The 24,089-nt window shown below is 34.7% G+C and overlaps 1 protein-coding gene across 1 annotated transcript; it reads left to right on the forward strand.

The window, feature by feature from the left end:
* Positions 1 to 1,899: 1,899 nt before the first annotated feature.
* LOC119075305 lies at positions 1,900 to 22,853 on the forward strand. Its single transcript, XM_037181716.1, has 3 exons — positions 1,900 to 4,348; positions 7,811 to 7,988; positions 22,426 to 22,853. Exons 1-3 carry the CDS (start codon positions 3,105 to 3,107, stop codon positions 22,774 to 22,776), a joined length of 1,773 nt encoding a protein of 590 aa, XP_037037611.1. The 5' UTR covers positions 1,900 to 3,104; the 3' UTR covers positions 22,777 to 22,853.
* Positions 22,854 to 24,089: the final 1,236 nt, after the last annotated feature.

The following is a 24,089-nucleotide window of genomic DNA, read 5'->3' on the forward strand; positions in this document are numbered from 1 at the left end:
CGATTTAAAAATCAGTTACCGAGCAGAAGGCAGATAAAAGCAGATTATCCAACTCTGTACAAAAGGTTTATTTTGACGATTTCAAAGTTATGTACCGAGCCGAAGGCGTGGTACATAATCCAAATCATCAAAATAAACATCTGGGATAGAGTCGCATACGCTGCCGAGAACAGATAGATCGAGATAAACAAATACTTACATATGTCTCTGTGTGGTATGACTAACATTATGCATCAGCTCGGAGATGGAGTTTGTGTTGATCTTTGCATCGACACAAAAAAAAATGAAATGCACCTGTGTCCAATTGTTTATTTTGACGAGTTGGATCATGATATGTGCCATTGGCTGTAACGCTGGTCCATTGGCTTAGGATCACGATCACCAACTCAAAATAAATATTTGGACACAGGTGCATAATATTTATTACTTCACGCCTCTTCGGTTCGAACAATGAATTTTACACAAGAAACCTCGTTTCCATCATTCGTGCAATTAATGTATTAGTGGACTATGCGTTCAATATACTATACTGTATTAAACTGTCTCCAAGCAAACAAGTGAGAAAATCAATTATTGAGAACAAACACGTAGTTCCCGTCATTGATTGAAGTGTAAACAAATATGCATAATGAAAAACAAAATCAACGTTTAAACATTTATTTCTATGTTTTATATTCCAACCGTTGTATAACATAAAAAGACAATTTAATTCGCAATAACAAACAGGAAACTTCGCGGTACTTGGTTTCGTTAAAGGTTGAATACATCTAATTGTAAAACTAACGAAAATCCACGGGGCTATGGTGTATCGTACGCTTATTTTTCTAAGTTCATGTCTCACTGTAATAGTGCAATAGTATGTTACGTCAATGTTTGTAAACATTTGTTTAGGCAAGTGTGAGGTTTGCGGAACGAGCCGAAGGCGAGTGGAGTAATCACACGTGCCTAAACAAGCATTTACAAGCAGTGACGTAACACATTTTACATGTTTGTGGACGGTAAGTGCATTTTCCCTGTCGCAAACAGTGATTTAAAGTGCACTTTACCGTGCATAAGCATGTAAACGAGTTTAATTCCGTAAACGTAAAATTTGGATGTTTTCTAATAATTCACAGGAAAGTAAAAACGGTAGCTAGATTTCCTCACATTTCAATAAACACATACCGGTGCCTCACGGCGTTTTGAGTCCTAATAAGGCTATGGTTCAAAACGTTCAAAACGTATGCCAAACTGCTACATTCCGTGATAAGAAAAACATTTGTCCTACGAATTTCGTAGGTAGAGCCATATCCAAAAAATTATGGTTGAAGAAATGTTCGTTTGTGATTTTATTGACTTTCACACACACGAAGCTCCATTTCTATCGTTTACGCCGTAGATACGTGCTGATGGCCATTGAAAAAGTCATAGAGTTACACTCTGATGGCATGGTTGCGCTATCATTTCTAAACATATCTGGGGGCCAGTGTATCTTTTGTGTGCCGATTAACATCAGCGCCACCATGTCACCTCTTTGAGTATAACTCTAAGAAAACTCATTGATCGATGAAAGGCGCGATGTTTGACTCTTAAGCATGTAGTGCGTTATTTTCAACGCATTAGTTCGTACGTCTCACACCTCTTACAACCAAGCCAACGACTCGCAAATCCGCTTCAAAGCCAGTATACCTTGAGTGTTAAATTCGCTCTGACTAAATTATATATTCCTCCTCAGTGAATGAGTGCTTGCTTATTGAACCGATAAGACACTTTACCTTATCTAATTTGCTTCGAACCAACTAAATACGATAAAATATTCATTTTACAACCATAAACAGCAACGTCAACTGGTGTTAGTGGAAATATAAACACAGACGAGCAACATATTTTTATTGGAGGGGCTTTTGAGTCACCTCAACTGTTTCATAGTTTTTAGTTTCGGTTCGAACTTCTATCTTGATGGTGTCTTTGTTGATTTGTTTTTCGATAATTTACTCGAATCGTTTTTTTTTTTGAAAGACAAATCCGTGTCTCCCAATTTGATGTGATGTGTGTAGCATAGCTGCCTTCTGTATAAAAATGAAGTCCGTGCTGTTATTATTATTTTGTAATATAAAGAAAGAAAAAAAGTTCGCTTGTATGTACTTTGAATGTAAGAGCATCCACAACGTGCGTTTCATGTTTCAGTTTCGAAAATCTTGTTTAAAACAAGCCTTTGCAAATTGCAACGATCATTACTGTTTCGAAACATATGACATAAGCAAGGTCTCAACGTTTAATTGGTTTAGGAGTCCTTTACCATCGTTGCTCAACTCTATGTGTGACACGCAAAAAATCGGTCAGATATCATAAGTTTTCCGGGGTTCTACACAAACTATACTTCCGCCTCTATTGTGAAGTGAAATATTGTTATTTAAAATAATTCCATAACATCCTATTTAAAGAAACCTCACAACCCTGTCAATATTTTATCATTTGATACATATTGATGTGATTTATCAGTGAGGCAAAAACATTTACCAAAACAGTAACGCTTAAACAAACGTTTGAAACTTACAACATGCAATGCATCTTACTTGACTCATTTAATATTAAAAAATTTATAGAAAAATGCTTAAGATATTACTCACGTTGAGGATGCTCTAATGCGATGCATGCGCACCATTTTCGCAAGTAAATAGAGAACGTTGTAAAACTTGTTGTGATTAGATAAGAAGTGGTTGTTGATGTATATTTCAGTAGGCAACTCGACGCAATGCATTTTCAAATGAAGTTTTAAATTTTGGTAGCCTTGTTGATTGGAAGAGAACGACAACAGTTCAAACAAGTTTTGTGAATAATATTTAAAAAAAAATATTTGGTCTGATACATCTTAGACCGTAAAACTTGTGTCGTGTATACATGAAATGTATGTAGCTGTTTCAACAGCAAAAACAATTTCATTTAAAAAGGTTGTGAATGATTGTGTTTTGTGTTGAGAGCCAAAACGTGATATTTAAAATGAAATATACTAGTGACGCAATTCTGATGGTTTCACACATACTTGTTTAAGGCAAACAGATATACCTTTACGTGCAACACAATTTACATGAAGAAATCGATCAGCTTTGTGTTAATCGTCTGAAATGATTACAACAAAGAAATCCGGTCCGCCAGTACCGCCACGACCAAATGCAACATTACTATCAAAATCACAAAGTAATTCATCGATGAGTCTGCCTCCAGGAAGAACAGTTATATATAAGTCACCATCACATGATAAACCTATGAGCGCTCATAATCAAGCCAATGATACATTACAACATAAGGTCACTAAAACAACTTTGCCGACTAGAACTTCGTATTCAGCCGACAACGATTTTACACCACACGGCGATGATGGTATATACAGTAATGGGACTGAAATTTTTATTGCAACCAACAATGCAATTAGTGTAAGCAATGTGAACTGTAAAAATGAACCAAATGTGATATTAGATAGTGGCATAGACAATAAATTGCATGAAGGAGAAAATGGTAGTGATGACAATAGAACTGTATGGGAAAATTCACACAAGCTTGATATTGTACAAAAATCACCATTGGCTAGCCCACGTCAAAACGTATCTAGTAAAAAATTTGTAAAATCAAACAGTGAGAATACAAGAGAAACGATGTCAATGTCACACGTAATTGTTCTCAGCGAAAAAGATCGAGTTATTAACAATAATATTGACGAATTATATTACAAAAGAGCTGTTGATGACCTGATAGAGATCCGAAATGAACAAGTAATCGCCCTAGTGGAACGCCGTATTCCTGACCAGTTCGGAACAAATTCTATCTTAGAAACCTCAGACAATCTGGAAAATGTGAACTGTTACGGTAGCGTTGTTGAAAAACTGTTCACCGAAATTGCGTGTGGCGAAAAGGCCCAAGAGAATCAGTTAAAATTGGAACAATACATTCCAGTACGAACACCTAGTCCGCTCAATGTAAACATCATCGATTCAAATTTGTTGCAAACGGCAAAACAAACTCTCCAGTCAGACGACGTCTGCGACATTAGTGAAGAAAAAGTAACCGTAGACAAGAAAGTAACTTTCCATGAGCAATTGATTTCGGAGCTCGCCGAAATGCATAAGGTGGAAAAGCCTATAACGAGATACTCCTCGAGTTGTTCCAACGATTCTTCGCCGAATGGTACTCATCGGTCGAGAATACGAACCGCAGATTGGGTTGAAGTCGGTGATAATGGTAAAGCAGTCCTGCTGTCAAGTTGTCAAATAAGCTTAGAGGATTCCGGTATGGAAGACGAGGAACGATTAGATGAAATTTCATCTGGAGTAGGAGATTCGTGGGATAGTGTAAAAGATTGTGTAGATGACAGGTAATTGTAAGCTGTAATTAATTATATAAAAAGGTTCATGCAAAATTTTTGACTTATGCTTATGCTTCCTAACACCTTCACAATAAACTACGCACTTTTTGAGTGTTCGACAACTCACTTCTGTGTGATTTGGAAGAATGGTCCCTTAAATAGGAAATTTCGGATGAAGTTCAAGGTGTTGACATCTACTTTTTTATTGTAGTTTGTTCACCTTAAGAAAACACAATTTTAGATTTATCAGAGTACTGAAAGCCATTGATGTTCGAATAAGTATAGCTCTAAATATGGTACTGAAACTGGACAAACAAATGAAAAAAAACAGGTAAAGAACAATTCTATAAACAAGGCATCAGAACAGTCGGAGCGTTTGCTGCGACTTAGCCCCGTACGACCCGTAATCCTATTTCGTCCGTAACCATAATACGTCCGTAGCCGTAATACGCCCGGAACCCTAATACGTCTACAACCCTCTAATGCGTCTGTTACCAAAATGCAAGTCAAGTTGGGCATGGTCAAATTTACTGAAAGTGTTTATTTTTAAAATTGCGCATAGCGCAATTACGAAAGCCCGTACGAAGTACCTTTCAAATAAAACCAACAATTTACGACATTATTTTAGAAACCCAAAATTTTTTGCCAACTTTCCATTGGGAAAACTAACTATTTATTTATTCAAAGCGAAAAAAAAGACTGCTCGCATACGGCGCAGTCAGTAAAAAAACGATCTTTTCAATCAACAAATATTACAATAAATAAAAATCATCTGCTCTATTACTTCCTGTTCCAAGAATACATGCCGCATTGCCTCTTTGTATAGCAATAGAAATTTTCTGCAACAGATAATCTTTGGAACGTGGCTCCCCTGATGCTCTCTTCATCAACGATCCCAACTTGTCAATAAATTTCTTTGTTTCTAGACCCATGCAACCTAATGATTCAAAGGCAAGGGGGGTAAATAAATAGTTTTCTTTAAGACGTATATAATGATTATGCTTAAATCTCTCCGCTTTATCTGCAATAGACCCTGCTTTCTTAGAGGATTCACTGATGTATGAAGGAGCCAAAGTATCACGTATTGTTACATCCCATTGGGTATTCAATTACCTCTCAAATAAAACAAAAATTAGCAAAATCGGATGATATTTACTCGATTTATGTGCAAAAAACACTTAGGGCCGAGTAGCGGCCTTAGTCCAAGGGCCCAAATTTGAAACTTTTTTTTGCCATCATTCTATTCGGCATTCAATTATCTCTCACGACCTTTGAGCCCTCCCAACAAGCCCGGGTTGCATCTTACCCAAAAACAATGTTGAGCAACTCGTCAATACCTTTCATTTGATATATCACAAGCAGCTATTGCGTGCGTATTTCGGTAGATATCGTCGAAAGACTGAAAAACACCTATAGGGCCCTAGCTCTGGAAGGGCCGACCCTACCATGCCCATTTTCGAACGCGTGTGGAAATTCATGCTATCCGCGGTATCCTGGATACCGGGAAGTTTTCAGAAAAATTCTTTAGATACCGGGAAATCGAAAAAATCGGGAAAAATATGTGGTGAAAAATCAAATTTACGATTTTAGATACCGGGAAATTTGACTCGGATACCGGGAAGAAAACAAAATTTCCACACGCGTTTTCGAACTTGACCTTACTTTTGTCGATACCAATCAGGGGAAAAAAGAATTTTGAAAAAAGGTTGTGATTTGCTCAAGCTAGAGGGGTCACAGACGGACGGACTGACGAATAGAATGCCGAATAGAATGATGGCGAAAAAAGTTTTAAATTTAGGCCCTTGGACTAAGGCCGCTACTCGGCCCTAAGTGTTTTTTGCACATATATGGAGTCAATCTCATCCGATTTTGCTAGTTTTTGCTTCATTAGAGAGATAATTGAATGTCGAATAGAATGATGGCAAAAAAAAGTTTCAAATTTGGGCCCTTGGACTAAGGCCGCTACTCGGCCCGAAGTGTTTTTTTTTGCACATAAATCGAGTAAATCGAGTAAATCTCATCCGATTTTGCTAGATTTAGTTTTTTATGGAAGGTAGTTGAATACAAAGAGAACGTGGTGAAAAAAGTTTCAAATTTGGGCCCTTCGACTAAGGCCGTTTTGTGGCCTTATGTGATTTTTACTCATAAATCGAGAATATTTCATCAAACTTTGCTTTGTTTCGTTTAAAAATTGAAAAAAAATTGATAAAAAAGTTGTAAATTCGGATTCCTAAAATTACATTGTAAACTTTTGTTTAATACTTGAGAAGTACTTCGTACGGGCTTTTGTAATTGCGCTAAGCGCAATTTTAAAGATGAACGCTTAGAGTTAATTTGCAAAAATAGGCAATAATGTCAAGTACGCAATAAGGTTACGGAAGCACTTTGATAACGGACGAATAAGGGTTACGGGCTTATTAGGGCTACGGTCGTATAATGGTTTCGGGCAAAATAGGTTTACGGGTAGTACGGGGCTCAGTCGCAGCAAACGCTCCGACTGTTCTGATGCCTTGTTTTTATTGCGGATTCGTCATCTATGAACATAACCAAATGCTTTGCCCGTACTGTCTGCTTCCAATTCGACGTGGTACAAACGGCATATTAATCTTATAAGCCCCCAGTACTTCGTACGGGGCTAAAAATAGTGATCATAGTCGACAGCTGCTAAATTGAGTGGCAGCCGAGGTGGCAGCTGTCGACTATGATCACTTTTACTCTTACAATGAGTTGTGAGAACTAAAACAAACCCACTGTTCGATTGGATCTCTTACGTTTTTGGTTTACTACTTCTTGTCTGATAAAGTTACGGTAGTCACAGAGAGCGAATGTCAGGCTACTCGTGCGTAGCATAGTAGGTGCTATAAAAAAGAAAAAATTAAAAAGAAACGGAAAGTACAGTGCCCTGGTATGGAAAATAAATGCACGAAAGGAACGGCATTAAATCTCTGCGGTTTGCGAAACTAATGACAGCACAGCTCAGTGCAGTGGATTAATTTGACGATTTTGTGTGCAAACTAATCGTAGTCAACCTCGAAAAAGCGGAATATTATTTAAATTCCTACAAATGCAGCAACAAATTTTAGACATTTTTTCGAGCAATTCAACGCTTTTATTTTCCTTGACTTCAATATCGAAATTTTACAGGTAGTAAAAGTGTTTAATTCAATTTTCCATTAGCATTTTCTATGGAACATGTTTTCCGAAAAAATATTTCAAAACTTCCACTCTTTGCGAAGTTGGCTGTGTTTAGTTTGCACACAAATTTTGTAATGCGATCGCACTGCAAGTGTCAGCCGAAGAGATCTTTAGGTGTTAGAAAAAAAGGTGTCCTCACTTTTCAATGAGAAACTATTCTAATAGCAAGAGACCGAAGCTCATTGATTCGCCATAGGAGGCGAACAGTGCATACTAACATTAAATATTTAAATTGTCCTATCCTTTTTGTAAAGCTCTGACTCTTTCTATTTACAGAATGTCGTTACCCGGACTACCGCCACTTCCAAAAAGTTTAAGTACTATTGAAAATACAGGTACCCATCCGCACAACACTTCTAACTTTGGATCGATCGAAACTCAAAGAGGAGTGTCACCGGTGAGCAGGAAGACATCCACTTTGGATACACAACTAGCTATACTTCGAAGAGAAATGGTTCGTACAATTTTGTTGGCTACTGTAAATAATTACCATTTTCACTAAAGTCCGCAGAATTAGATTAGTTCGATGTTGAATTGAATGGTCACAAGAAATCGTGTTAAATGCCGTGTTAAAAATTATTCGTTTCTCTTTACGATAACCTGTCAAGCTGTAAACATTCAATGAACAATTGATGATTCATTTATTTCTCTTAAGCCACACTCGACGGTGAAGATGAGTCATATTGAAAATTACCATAAAATTTATTTTATTTTCACATTGCGATAAAATTACTGGTTTGTGTTTCATGCATCGAATAAAATACAATTCCAGTTTCATTTTATATGGAAGATTTGCATATTTGAGTGTTTTGAACGACGCAAATTCGTTGATACACTTAACAATTTTTGCCGAAGATTTATAAAATGCACATCGCTGTCAATTCTTTGCTGTTCTATTCTCAGTTATTGGATTAACAACCACACCAGTTCACAATAATAATTGCTTAAATATGAATTTTTACGTGCTACGGCCTGTTTCATTTTCATTGCCTAATCACGTAAAGCATTGTACTTCCGAGGTTCCAAGTTGTGCATTTGACTTTTGACAAGTGGGGAAGACACCCCACTTATCAAATACACAACTTGGAACCTCGGAGGTAATATACTATTATCGCGTAGGGTGTGTGTATTGTGCGCTGTATACACGACGTACATAAGAGGAATCAAATTTACCCTAGAGTGCTAAAGGTTTTGCAAGCAAAATTATATCACTAGAAAAAGAGATGTTTGCCTACTGCGATAAAATACCTCACTGATATAAGGCTGTATATAAGAGACTCGTACTAATACTCGCGCAAGCTCTCGTATACCTACATGTCTCTTATATACAGCCTTATAGCAGTAATGTACTATAAACTTAATAGGGTTGATGAGTGGTCAAATTTTAGAAATTTCAGACATTTTTTTAGTTTGCATTGGGCCAAATCACATTTTTTTATTAAATGATTACAGTCGGAGAAATACAGATTACGGGTTTTTTAGAGATAGCATCATTTCTCTAATTCTCTCAATTGCCATTTGAAATAACATGCGCATTAAAAGAGAATACAGAAAAACGATGAAAACGATGATGTCTCTTAAAATCCTGAAATCTATTTTTCCCCGAATCGTTTTTCATAAACGTAAGTAGAAGTTCATTCCACCAGCCAAAAATATTTTACGTGCCAGAAGTTCCAAATTTTTTTTTTGACGAGTAAGAATACAGCACTCCCCTTCGTGCCACTCGTCAAAATAAAAATTTGGAGCCTCTTACGTAATGTACTAGTACGTGACTAGGAGGAAAGTCACCTTTTTGTGTGACGTAAATAACTATTACAATCTTCATGATCAAAGCGTTCGTATGCAGACGAAATTTTCAAGCCATGTTCGCCTATTGGCTACTCGGTCTCAGAATGACAGGTAGTGTTTTAATAAGGCAGGTACAGACAGACATCATCATTGTATTTCTATTGTTCATATGTAGGGCTACTTACAGTAGAGAAATTGCCCGTCATTTGCACATGCCTTATAACATAATATGGATCATCTTCGAATGCGTTTGGCACTGCGGCATTTTGTTTGATTAAAATCTGTCGCGTAAAAAATATCATTTTCTTCCAGGCGGCAGTTGTCAAACTTATACAGAGTTATAAGATATACAGAAATACATGAAATACGGAGTATATTTCTGTATATGTGACTTAATGAAAGAAACGTTCGTCTTACAGTCGGCGGCTCTGAAATAAGTTTGACATTTTGTTGAAGTTGTTTTCCAGCTGATCCACAAACGAAAGTGGTTATGCTCTTCAGAGAAATGATAACAGAGGGCGTTACTGCCGCCTCGTCGGATAGAATGCGTATGACGACATTTTTGAAAAAAATTGAACCCCGGCTGTCAAAATAATGTGGCTATGTCATCATATATGAAATAATAAAAAATAATTAATTTTCAAGCCAAACAAAGTGTGATTCTTTTTTTTTTTCATGTCAAATTGACCGTAACGAAATTTTTTCATCAATTGAACCCACCCGAAATATCATCGTATGAAATTTGAAAAATTTTGCGACGATTTTCAAACATCGATATGTTCACACAGAGCAAAAATGAATTACACTTTGTTTGGTTTCAATCCGTCAAGTCGAAAATAATTATTCAGCTTGTTGGTATTTGTGAGCCACCATATAGACATTGCATATAAACGCAAAGTAAATTTGACAGTTCACCCGTTGTATGAAAAGTGCCGTCATACTCATTCTATTCGGCTGGGCCGGCGCAGCGCCATCTGTTATCATTTCTCTAGCTAGCTTAAATGAAAAAAAAAAATTTACACCGCATGTGTGTGTAGTGGTAAAACCGTTTAAAGACGTAAAAAGTTCTTACTAAGAACACTTCCGTTTGTATGAGTGTATCAGCTGAAAAACGTCTGAAACTAGAGGCGTCACTTATTTTAGAATCGGCGACTGTACTTACAAAGACTTTTTTTTTGCAAAAAAGCAACTTCATGAAAAAACCGGCTTTTCAGCGACCTCGACAATACACGCCTGATATTCATTTACTTGCAAATCGCTCTGTTATTTTTATTTTCTAAAAAAATGAGTCTCTACCGTCGAGACTATTGTGTAAACAAAATTACGCGTCTTTTTTAGCTCTTACGTTGATAATAATTTGTAAAGCATTTTGATGATTAGGTCAATAATCCTTTTATTCATTCTTTTCCTTCTTTATCAATATAAATCAAATTTTTGCTTGTACAGTGTGTTCAAACTAAATTCGAACACCGTAAGATTTTTTAGAGTTTCTAAAGTCATTAATGTCAAATAGCAAAAATGCGTCCGTTTCAGCCTTTTTCTCAGGCGCACTTTTTATTTTGAATTTGAATTTTTCATCTTTTTCAATTTTTCGTTGTTTTGCTACAGAAAGTGTTCAATTTTAGGTTTTATTATTTTATTTTATAATTTGGAGGCTCAATACTGTAATTTACGTCCGGGCAAATAAAAGAATCAATAGAAATAAGTAACTTTTTTTAAAAGTTTTATCAGATTTTTGTCGTATAGTGGCCGACTTTTAATTTTTTGGTATAGTGGCCGCGCGACTTTCAATTTTGTGGACTATTTCGATTCAGCTGTTTGACAGTCTGGTCCATGTAAACAGGGAAAGTCAGTTAATTTTATAATCAGTTGTAGATGAAAGTAGCAACAGTGGTTTGTTTATTATCGTTAACAATACGACTAAAGATAGTGTATTCGTTGTTTTTAGAAGATATTTTTTTGCATGGAAAATATGTTTCGCATGGATAGCATGCTTCAGATGGAAAACATATTTCAGATGGGAAACATATTTCAGATAGAAAACATGTTTCACATAGGAAACATATTTCAGATATTAAACAAATTTCAGATGGAAAGAATGTTTCAAATTGAAAACATGTTCCAAATGGAGAACATGTTTCAAACGGAAAACATTTTTCTGATAGTAAACATATTTCCAATAGAAAAATATTTTAGGTAGAAAACATGTTTCAGATAAGAACATGTTTTAGATAAGGAACATGTTTCAGACAAGGAACATATTTAAGATAAGAACATGTTTCAGATAAGGAACGTGTTTCAGACAAGGAACATGTTTAAGATAAGAACATGTTTAAGATAAGGAACATGTTTCAGATAAGGAACATGTCTCAGATAAGGAACATGTTTCAGATAAGGAACATGTTTCAGATAAGTAACATGTTCCAAATGGAAAAAATGTTTAAAATGTCAAACATTTTTCAGATATAAAACATGTTTCAGATTCGAAACATGCTTCTGATGGGAAACATATTTCAGATAGAAAACATGTTTCAAATGGGAAACATGGTTCAGATAAGAAATGTGTTTCACATGGAAAAACATGTTCTGTGTGGAAAACATGTTTTGTGTCGAAATAGTATATTATCAGACGGAGAAAAAGTGCGATGAAGTCGCACTTTTTTGGTCCTAGGTATGAAAAGTTTTGTTTTTGATCCAGGTGGTGAAAACGTCCGAAAATGACATGAGTGGGTACGAAAATTGATGTCACTGGAAACGAAAAGTGATGCCACTGTAACGAAAAGTAGAAGAAAAGGTGAGAGAAAAAGTTGTTGTTTTGGCTCTCTACCTGGTGAGGAAATGTGAAGTTTTTTTCCGCCTGAATGAAAACTTTTTTTCTAATTTGAGCTGAATATTGGAACTTCATAAAGTACTTCATAAAACTTCGAACAGTTCTTTTTGTCTCTTTTACACATGTTTTTTCTTACAAATACAAATTACGGCATATTGGCTCTTCCTTTTCCTTTGAATTTCGATGAATCTAGAGCTTTTGTTTCATAACCCAGCTTTAGGCATTTCGTCAGAACATTTTCGAATGTTTGTATTAACCTTTACGAAGATTTTTTTATGCGATATTCCAAAGTATTAGCATCTAAATTATTCTAATAAGACTTTCCTCTTCGTCTAAAATGATTTTAGTTTTAGTTGAAACAAATGTCAGAGTTTACCGCCATTGATAAACTTACCTTTCGCGATTAAATTTAATTCAAGAAACTTCTAAGCTAGGCTTTGATTTTCTTCCATAAATGGTCTCAATAGAAGCCACACACACTGTACGGTCCGTTATAGTCCGTAGAATAAGAATGTGTGTTCTTAGTATTGAATCGACAAATGTGTCGTAAATTCTTTGAATTACCAAATCTGAAAAATTTTAATCAGTAGGGTAAAGGTTAGTCGTGCTTCTATACATTGACGCTGCCTTGTAACGTGTGTATAACCTTGAAAATGTCAATAAATGTTACGCGTTACCGAAGAACTATACTAATACTATTCATCTATGAAAAATTTACGACAAAAATCTGATAAAACTTCAAAATAAGTTATTTATATTAATTCTGTTATTCGCACAGTCTCAAATTAGAGTATCGAACCTCCAAATTATAAAATAAAATATTAAAACCGGAAATTAAACACTTTGCGTAGCAAAACAACAAAAACATCAAATCAAAAATTGCCAATGCGTCATATAGTGTTATTGACCTTCGTACCATTTTTTTACGTTGATTTTATTTCGTTAAGCAAAAAAAAAGGTTCCATTTTTCATCATAATATTTACATCACAAGAATTGAAAATATTCAAAACTCGTTCACTTTTTGTCACCATTTTTCAATCATTTTGAAAAGATCTGTTCGGTCTGTTCGAAGGCTTCCAAGGTTTTTTCAGCTTTCAAAACGTCATCGGTAGAGACATAATATAACAAAAAAATGGTTGTTGACTAATTGTTCGCAAACACGTTGGGATTGTAGCACTGTCATACACAGGCATCGTTTGTTTTCGGTTTGTCAAAATCTTTTTTACCCTAGCACTGACCCAAGCGCGAGAACATACTCAGTAGTCAAAACTTCTCGTATAAATTAAGTTTGTAAGGCTGATGTAATCATGCTGCGTCACAATTTTATATATCAGAAAATGGCCAATCCGTTAAAGAATCTGTTCAGGTGATTGGTTCAGTGCTATCTTATATGTTTTTACTGTACTATGGAACAAACCTATTTTTCAGACATTTTCACGAACTGTCTACTCACCTAAAACAGCTAAATAATGGTTATTTATGCAATCGAGGTGCAAAGTACTTTATTAGACTCTAGATGTTTCGTGTCATAATACACATCGTGATCCTAATAAAATACTTTGCATCTAGTTCCATACAACGTTTTATGACATAGATGCCTCTAAAATTTGCAAATTTTGCACATTATGATGCTGAGTGGCATGGCATAAAGAAATTATAATGGAATTAATTTGTTGTTGCAACCGTGTACATAAAAAGAATCTCTTATAACACTTAACTCGAATCTTTCAATAATTTATGGAAAGAAGTTTAATTACCAATTGAATTTCATTTCTTTCTTCATTGTTATTCCAATCCATGACGCTTTTATCTTGTATTTTAAGCTAGTGGATAGATAAACATTTTGTTCATAATTTTCGGTATATGAAACTTTCAGATAAAGAGCAAGTAACACATTTCCAAAAGGCTAAAAAAATGGGGGGGCATTCACAAACGAAACCTTATCACAACTTTCAGTTTGAGAAATTACCGACAGTTAATTATAGTGTGAGAAAAAAAACAATTTTTAACAACCGATACATTTTTTGAGCACCCCTCCCCCTTAATGGTGTGACGTCATTGTGTATTATTTCACACACTTTATGTCAAAACCAATTTATATCGTCCAATGCCAAAAATTTCACGAGGTTTTCTCGATCCCTTTCTATCCTCGACTTCTTTGTTTCGTGAACACTACCTCATTCTTCGGCCGATACATGTGTGAAAAATTATTCTGATCTAATTGTCCGTTGTTATAATTCTCAATCAGTTGGTAAAGATTCATCGGAAATTTATAAGAAAGAATTTCTAATTAATCCCATACATTAGATCTAGTGTGTAACCCCTTAAAAAACAAAAAAAAAATTGTTGATTGGCGGTGTAATATTATTCATAAAATGACCATTTTAAATTCATTTAAAATTTTCCGGTTTTATTTGGACATAATTATGTCTCTGAACCCATAGAGATTTGAAAAGGTCGTCCTAAATTCTTTTTTATTTGAAATTTAAACATAATTTTTTTTTTGCTATTATGGTCGGTTGGATATATGGATTTAGTTCAAATTATAACCGGGCCATTGAGAGATAAAACTTTTTTCTTTTCGTTCTTGTATCTTTGAGATTACGTTTTTTTATATTAAATGTATTCACCCCATTGCAAAGCTCACTACACAAAATGTAATTTGCTATCGTAATTAATCAAGGGCGGCTTTTGTGTCCAGTTCAGATAAGCTTAGAAAGAATGAAGTACAATTGAAGATGAAAATTAAAAAAAAATTAAACAACGGTAACTGGGAGCTGCGGGAATTAATTTTTATTCAAATTAGGGAGATCGCCTATGTTGGATCACTCGTTAATGATTCAAGAAACTGGTAACGTTATAAAAAATCACAAAATGTTAATAAGAAAAAAAATTACAAAAATTACATCTGCATGGGTAATTCCACCGGGCATTGCACTAGCATTTTAATCAAATTCGTCAATTTAACAACATCGTCTCGTTTTACACTCAGTCACATTCAATACCAGGACAAAATATGGATATATTAGGTACAATGGTACATACACGGTTTTTAATCCGGTTTGCAATTTTCCTGTCTATTTTATGATGAGTACAAAACTGTTGTTATTTCGTTCATAAAACCAGGTCATGATGTAAAACACCCTACGGTCGTTGAATATTTAATGCAAAAATAATATTTTTGTTTTTTTGTGATTATGCTGCTGCGGTTGACAATGGACGAGTTGATATTTTGTTTTTCTAATTTCGTTACACAGAATCTTAGTGTAATAGAATTTGGTCTCTACCCAAATATCGTTTAGACAATTGGAATTGTTAATTTTGATCGTGCATAGTTTTAAGCGCTTCTGGATCAGAAACATTACACTCTGTTTTCGCTATTATATGATAAGTTCTATTCTCTATCTATTTTGCCGCATTTATATTTATCTTGTGATAAATTCGGGATATGAAAGGTGTAAAATTGAAATATAAGTAAAAATAGTAGCATTTAGCACCCTCTCATAACTCGATTTAGTTGCTGACATCATCATACAGTTTAAAAAAAATTCTCCACATTAAAATGTTGAAAAAATGCTCAAAGATAGTCTGTTTTAAGAAAATTGCTTTTAACTGATGGTTTCATTATTCTCAGCAGAAAGGTGATAGGCGTATTCGAAATATAAGTTGTTATTGTTTTTGTTTTCTATTCTTTTTTCGATTTGCGCTCGAGCCTACGAGGCTGAAACTCAAAACGAACGTTCCGAAATACATTGAATTTACTGAAACGTTACCTAGTCAGCCCCGCTACTATTAAATTAACAAAATATTGTAAAGGGTAATCATTGCGAAACAAGAAATTTCAATTTCCAACACCATCTTTTCTTAATTTTGCATTTTATAGATGTTAAGAAAACATCTTTGCATATTTTTCAATTCAAGCCAATAAAATACGGAAATAATTGTACGAATTTTTCTTTTTTAGAATAAATTATGTTGGTTCAACGGTGTGTACTAACCTAATTGAAGCAATAGTAAAATTCAACTTTTACTTTTTCTATCTGGTTTTGTGTACTTCTAACTTCATTGTAGTCAATATACGTAAAATAAGATATTTTTCTCTGCTTAAAGCTCAATTTTGTAATTAAATAAAATAATAAATTGAACTTTGTTTATTGATACACAACTTCAGATAAAAAAAAACATTTTGTTGTTTTTTCTTTCATTCTTCCAACAATTCATAAGCTTTCATCGCAATGAAAATAATTCTAGTTTAAAAACGATTAATACATGAAACGTGATTTAATAGATAGCAGGGTGTGTCGTGCGTCTATGTAGTATTATAAAATCGCATACAACAATTAAAACAGTTTGAATTGGTTAAATTATGGTAATGCGGTCTACCAACTCTCAGTTATTGTTACGTAACGTACGGATTTCTGTTTCTATAATTTTGTGGATTGAAATAACGTTCTGTTTTTAATATCAAAAATTCCGACTGATATGGTCCTGATTCTGTAGACGACCTGCAGACTTTAATTCATCGAAATAAACTGCAGCCTCTGCAAATTTATTTCTATTCAAAAACGTGAGGTAAAGTTAACTTTACTGCACGGATCCAAAACTGTACCTCAAGTTTTTGAATAAAATACCTTACTTGGCAGTGGGTGGGGCAAATGATGGAAATGGTAAGTCTTGTGTGTTTACCGACCTCGGCTAAGCCTCGGTCGGCAAATTCCACACCAGAAGTGGCATTTCCACCATTATAAGTTTTGTATTATTACATGCTGAGGGCGTAGAACAGTAGTGCTTGAAACATGAAAAGTACAGTTTTCGACGCATGTAGGATGTAAAATTACTATCAATGTGATCTGAACTGCGGTAGAGCCGTTGTGTCACAGGTCTTGTATAAACAAAATGATTGATTTCTAGACATAAATTTCGTCACATTCTGACATTGTATATATTGTCTAGAACAATATAATAGTTAATTATGCCAATCTATCACCCAAATGTCTATATAATTACAATTTCGGAGAAAGGTTTCTGTAACTAAAACATAATAGTGTACACGATGCGAACACTCAACCCATCGCCATTATTAATTTATTTTGTTATATGATTACCAAGCTCCACTTGAATAGTGGTTGGTTAGTATTGAAAGTTCCACATTCTTTTATTTATATGGGTTAGCCGGGTTAGCTTGGCTGAGCAACAATATCATTATTTATATATACAGTTAGAGGCAGTGATATTTCAGCATGAAATTGTTTCAACCTTTTTTCAGCTGGTCCAGACATACAATGAAACCTAGTTTGTACGGTTTTACCACCTCCTCCAAACACTTGCGTGTAGCTCCTTTAACAGTAAAAACAGTAAACAAGAATTTACAGTTTTGTTTGTATGAGTGGATCAGTGGATCATCTGAAAAACAGCAAATTAATGCTGAAATTATTTTTATCACATACGCGCGGTGTTCGGATGTCAAAATTACTTAACTAGAAGAATTATTCAAAAATTACACTTCAGGTCTCGGCAAGCTTCGACTTCTTCGTGACAAGTGTGTAATATGTCTTATTTATTTATCAACGGCTTTAGAGCTAACTGATAACATAGCAAACATAGAAAATATAATTCAGTTTAATTCATCAAATTCAATTACATCGATGTCCAATGGACACGTGGCCGACGCATTCACAATGTAAAACGATGGGAATTGTGGCAGAAATTGCAATGAGCGCACCATTAAGTGGAACGAATTTCGGTTGACTGTATCCAGATCGTGAATTTTGAGGAAGAATAAAAACCTGTTGAAAATCTTGGACGTGATCGGTTCGCATAACCCATAGTCTGGCCCAAACGTATGAAGTCGTGGTTCCTTAAAGTACGTAAAGGAGTCGAGATATTTAATTTAAGAAGCAAATTTGGAGAGTCCACCCTGCCCTTAGGCAGATCGAAAACGAACATAGCACACTGGTTCACCCGCCTACCCTTCTACGATAAATCGATTCGAGACCCATAAGCGATAGTTTTGATCTCTTCAAATATCAGTGCCTCTACCTTTATGATGTAAATGAAATACAAATTTAATTTATTGTATTTTTTAGAATATTTTTCCTAAGCTTAACACTTATGAGATAATTCAGGCCCTCGCTCAAATCAAGCGCTTCTGCCTGGTTTCTTTTATTCTTCTGTGCTAATACTCTTAATTGTTGGTGAAATTACCTGATGTAATCACTGTTTTACTTGATCATCGGAGTGAAATCGTAGATGGGGTTTGCTGGTTCACGTTGATCGAAAATTTGAGTAAAATCCCATTTACGATTTGTATACTCTTAATATTGTCTTTCATTGATCTACACTGTACAACCAATATAATAGTCTTGTTACACATTTATTGACCTTACCTGATTCTTCAACATCCATATTGAGACATGAGACGTATCTGTGTACCGGATGCATTACTAAATAAACATCTGTCTATAGAAAAATATTAATTTTCCATCTTTTCTTTTGGTTTCCTTTCTTCAACATAAAAACACATAGGTATACTCACCACACTGCCAATTGAAATCAACCAGGTTTTCCTATAAGAAATAAGACAGGGAATTTAACGGAAATTTTCGCATTCACAAAACGAAAAAGTTTTGTCTTATTTCCGTGCTTAAACGTTTACATAAAATGATTGTAATAAAATTCATAATTCTAAAAAGTTTGCAAGTCTGAAAAATCGAAGCAGAATGGTGATTTGTTTACCAAGTGAAAAATGGAGTTTTCGTGTGAATTTTGTTGATCCGAGGCGTAGCCTAGATCAATAAACACGAAAATGAGACTTTTTATGTTTATATCGAGTTATTTAATGGATTTTACTTTACTAGGAAGGTAAAAGGGCCATTCTTTACCTAGGGAAAACTCTTTATCTCACTCGTAAAGTAGAACACTGCACACGGCCAATAATTTGATATTTCGTATCACGAAGAGGAAAAGTAACTCGGGCAGAAGCCCTCGGATACTTTTACTCATCTGGATAAGAGATATTAAATTACTTCCCTGGTATAGTGATCTAATATTACATGTTGCTGAGGGCGTCTAAAGAAGTGCTTTTCTTATACAAAAACTGTCATCAGAGAGAGCGTCAAAAAAACGTATACTTCTCACCGCATTTGAGTATAGAATGAGTATTTACGCCGCACGGATGAAAAATGTTTAGTATAACTTTTACTATTCGTTCTGTACTTCGTGAAAATATTATACGTTGCTAAAGTTTAGTCATACGATATCTAGATATTTTCGGTGTGTGTTGAGGTTTAAAATCGCTTTTATGAATTTAGTGCGATAAAGTACGATAAAATGCGATATAACATTGCACACAGGCTGCGTAAGTTGCAAATATCATCACTGAATTGCATAGACATCTATTATGCAACCGAGCGATAAATACTTTTACGTATTTTTTACCCCGAAATAGGACGCAATCCTTCGATATCATCATCATCAAACACAAACTCATCGATAATCAACAAACTCAATCTATGATCATGATCAATGCACACACGTCATCATCTGAACTACAGAGGAACCTATCGTTCGATCAAAGATTGTAATTTGCTGTGCTGTTCTCATGATCATTGAGTAATTTTGTTTCTCTTGTTTTCAGATTGTTTTGAACAGAAATTTAGTTCGATTTATCATGAAAGCCAAAAAAAGATGATGCAAATGTGACGAAGGCAGTTTGCTGCCAAAACTGAATGTTAATTTTTAATTTCTGATGGATTTCCCTCCCACCAAAATTGTAAATTAATTTCGGTTAAAATATTCAAAATTGAATATCAAACTAATTTTATGAATAACTTTGACATCTATATATAGTCATTAATAGGCACATGAAACTAAACGAAAAGCTCATTTGAAAGGCATAAATAAACGTTCAAATATTACCGCTGCTACAAATCACCGACCGACGGTGTTATTATGATATCATCACTAGTTGAAAAAGTGAACAAAGGTAGCATTGGAGTACATCATGGTATCATTGCAGAGCGATTAGTTTGATGCAATTTGGCCGATAGAATTCCTCTAAGACATAAACAAAACACAAAAATCAAAATTTTCATCGAAAAACAATCTAAAATCGGTATCAGTACACCACTTGCTTCTTTCTTCCAACTGAAGCGAAAATTGTATCGAATTCGTTCACTAAATTGCATAAATAACTAAATTGTGTATCTCTATGGTTTGTAAAACAAAACTTTGATTTTCCGATCCATCGCATTGTGGGTGTGCGTGCGCAATATTCGCTTTCAATTTACCGTGGATTTACATAGCAACGTAAAAGTGACAGATGCAATGTTTTTTAAATACTGCAACCCGAAATTTCATTCATAAAATTAAAATTATGAATGAAATTTCGAGTTGCCGTATGAGAAAATTTTTGCATCTGTCACTTTTACGTTGCTATGTAAATCCACAGTTATTTTTGAAGATAAAATGTCGGTCATCTGCAGGTCAATTTACATTTGAAATTAAAAAAGTATATGGTCAGTTGCTCACTGACTTCTAACTTCGTTCGGAAAAAATAATTTCTGTCACAGCACTGCTTCTAGCATGAACGTAGAAAATATTCGGAGGCCGATGAAATCACAGTAAGCACTACGTTTCTTTGTAAAGACAGATGAAGTGTTTTCGTTGTATGAGTTAAAACATACAATACAATTGTAAGCGGTAGCTCTTATCACTAAAGCCTCCAAATTTGACACTTGTCGATTCAGTGTTCATTGAAGGAGCAGTGCTGTGTTCAATTTTCTATACAATTTTTCAACAAAAAAGTAAATTTCGTGTTTTCAATTGTGGTAATTGAGTTACAAACAATTTTTTTTTTTTTATCGATGGAGAACCTATTTATAAGACACTTTGTCTCGTATCATACGCCAAAAAAAGTTAAAACTTTTTTTATAAATCATTTTGAAAGTCACTAAAAACACGAAAATTCGAATAGAAATACAGTATGTCATCAAAAATTTTTGTATTTCGATTCGAATTTTCGTGTTTTCAGTGACTTTCAAAATGATTTATAAAAAAAGTTTTAACTTTTTTTGGCATATGATACGAGACAAAGTGTCTTATAATTAGGTTCTCCATCGATAAAAAAAAATTGTTTGTAACTCAAATTAAAAAAAATTTATTTGATTATTCTAACAATGTTAAAATCTAACATAGATGCTTAAAAGTTTCTGTTTTATTGATGACTAATTTCTTCTTAAAAAATTTACATAGAAAGCTCATTTGAATAAAATTAAAAAATCACATCATGTACCGACAATTTATTTTTGTTTTAAATTTCGAAGATTCTTTTCTTATATTTCTGCAAATAAATTACGGCTAATGGACACTTCAACGATAATATTACATTTTGCCAGACTTCTACAAGCAATAAACAGTTTCGTTGAACAGCAAAACCTTTTCCTTTATTTTAAATTCACTACCTACTCTATTCAGTTCGAAGAGGATAATTGTAAAGAGTTCCATCGGGTTTCGTTAAAATTAGGTCAATAGCTTTCTATTCACTTTAAAAATTAAAAGTAACTGGCTCCGTGGATTTGCTATTTGAGGCTTTCCTTTAGGTCTAGGATCTAACATTTGGGTGGATCGGGTCACTTGAGTGACAATTTTTCCAATAGATGTTTGATAATTTTGATGATTATTTTTATTGGAAGAAAACCCTGAAATTTACAAGTGCTTTACATAATGAAGTTCAATTGATTCATTCTAAAAAATACGTCGGACAGTTTTTTGAGAGTTTTGAAAGTCATCGATGTTCCCAACCAATCACGTCTTTCCAGTCAAAGAAATTTGAATTCGCTTATGCGTATTCAAATTTGGCGCCAATTTTGCGATGACTGTTAAAACTCTGATAAATCTAAAATTTTGTTTTATCTAGGAGCTCGTTCAGAAACTCTTCGTTAAGTTTCACTGTTGAGAATTTTGACACTTCCTTCATAAAAAATATGTCAAAATCTTCACTTTGTGTAACGAATTTTTAGTTCCTGAACGAGTTCCTGAAGATAAACACACTGTGACCACTGTAATAATTTTGAAAAGGTTATTTTCCTAACGCACGCTAAAAGGCATTTTTCCCTAACTTGACTTGAAACAGTACTTTGTGTTTCTGCAGAAATTCTACAGTTGGATCAGATGATGATTCGCTCTGTTTCTGTTCATTAGATCATGGTGAACAAAAAATATAAAAAAATTAACAAATAAAGCTTTCTAACTAAATTTTTATTTTCATTCTAGTTCGGCCTGCGTCAACTTGATCTGTCTTTACTGTCACAACTATGGGCCCTAAACGAATCGATCCAAGAGTTTCGAACAATGATCCAAGAGCAAGAGGCACTGTCCCCGCCATCCCCATCACCATCTCCATCCGACACAAATTCTGTATCGTCAGGTGACGAAGGTGACTCTTCCATACAAGATCACAATCACCCGTCTGCCATGCAAATGCAACATCAATATAAACAACAACAACATGTACTCCAGCAGCAGCAACAACAGCAGACGACTCAGCAACAACGTATGCGTGCCGCTCCACCTCCACCACCAAATCGAAAAACAGTCAAAGTACCATCGCGGCCACAGATCTGATATTGCAATTTTAGTTGCATTTACTCAAAAGTGCAATTGTTATTTAAATCGTCGTCATCTCTTTTGGCTGTTGAACCGTAATTAATTTGTATTTTAAGTACACACTAAAATTTTTGTATTTTTATTCTAAATTTTCATTAATCGATTTATGAATGAGAATCTTAAAATGACAACAAGCATACTACTGGAAAAAGCAAAATAATAAAGATATTCCTGGTTACAATTCGCATTAACATAACAATTGAGCGATTGGGGTTGGAAAGCTAGCGACAGTCAGCTCAATACCTATCTCATCTTTATGAAACATTTTATTGGTGTCCGCGGCTATGTGCTTTTGTGTAAAGCTCACACAAAGATCAGACTTTGTTTCAAATTTCCATCTTCGTTCATAAAATTGTGAATCATCTATCAGGATTTAACAGTTCTAATCTTCTGTCAAAGTTAGATTATTTGACTCGCATTCGTACATTTGAACAAATGCTTCGCTCCCCAGATCTAAATTATTTTTTTTAATTCTAAAAAAAATACGGGTCCAATATTTTAGCCTTCCGGACCAGATAGACACCATGCCGGATGAATTTGAGACAATTTCTCTAAAATGAACAGGCCTACTGGGGACCTGAATTATCTAGTAACAAATAAAATTAGATCAACTTACATCGGTGTTCATTTGAGTTCACTTTCATAGTGTATTAGGTCCCTCCTTTGACATTCGGAAAATGAACAGCATCTGCCTAGTTTAACTCTGCCGTGGCTCGACCATATAGTTTAGTCGTCATTTTCAATCAGCTTTCGTGTAATGCCTCAAGAGTACCAAAGAATCATAAAACTTAGTGACCTTCTTCTGGCCAAGACATTTTTAGCCCCGTACGAAGTACTGGGGGCTGACAGGAACGTTATGCCGTTTGTGACATTTGGAATTCGATGCAGACGGTAAGGGCAAAGCATTTGCCTAAAGCAGAGAGATGGTAATATGACGGCTGGGACGCCCCAGCCGTTATCTTAGCATTTCTCTGGCCTAAAGTTATAGATGACGAATCCACAATAAAAATTTCTGTCTATCTGTGTACACGATAACTTGAGTAAAACGCAACCGATTTTATTTTATTTTTTCCTGATAGAAAATGACAATGGTGAGACCCCATATGATAGTGGAATATCTTGAGTTAGGGACGCCTAAGTAGTTTAGGGTTTTTTGAAGATATCTACTGACCTGACATTTAAACGCTTCACTTGTTAGTGATATGTCAAATCAAAGGTGTTTACAATACCGATCGGCAAAAACAAGTTTATCGAAATTGAATGCCCGACTC

Source organism: Bradysia coprophila, unplaced genomic scaffold (genome assembly GCF_014529535.1).
Source record: "Bradysia coprophila strain Holo2 unplaced genomic scaffold, BU_Bcop_v1 contig_197, whole genome shotgun sequence".
In the NCBI taxonomy this organism is placed as follows: domain Eukaryota; kingdom Metazoa; phylum Arthropoda; class Insecta; order Diptera; family Sciaridae; genus Bradysia; species Bradysia coprophila.

What these genes read in the sequence shown, in the direction of transcription:
- LOC119075305 (XM_037181716.1), top strand. Translation starts at nt 3,105, where the DNA reads ATGATTACAACAAAGAAATCCGGTCCGCCAGTACCGCCACGACCAAAT. An exon ending in AAAGATTGTGTAGATGACAG is followed by an intron (nt 4,349 to 7,810) that starts GTAATTGTAAGC and finishes TTCTATTTACAG; the next exon opens with AATGTCGTTACCCGGACTAC. An exon ending in CTATACTTCGAAGAGAAATG is followed by an intron (nt 7,989 to 22,425) that starts GTTCGTACAATT and finishes TTTTCATTCTAG; the next exon opens with TTCGGCCTGCGTCAACTTGA.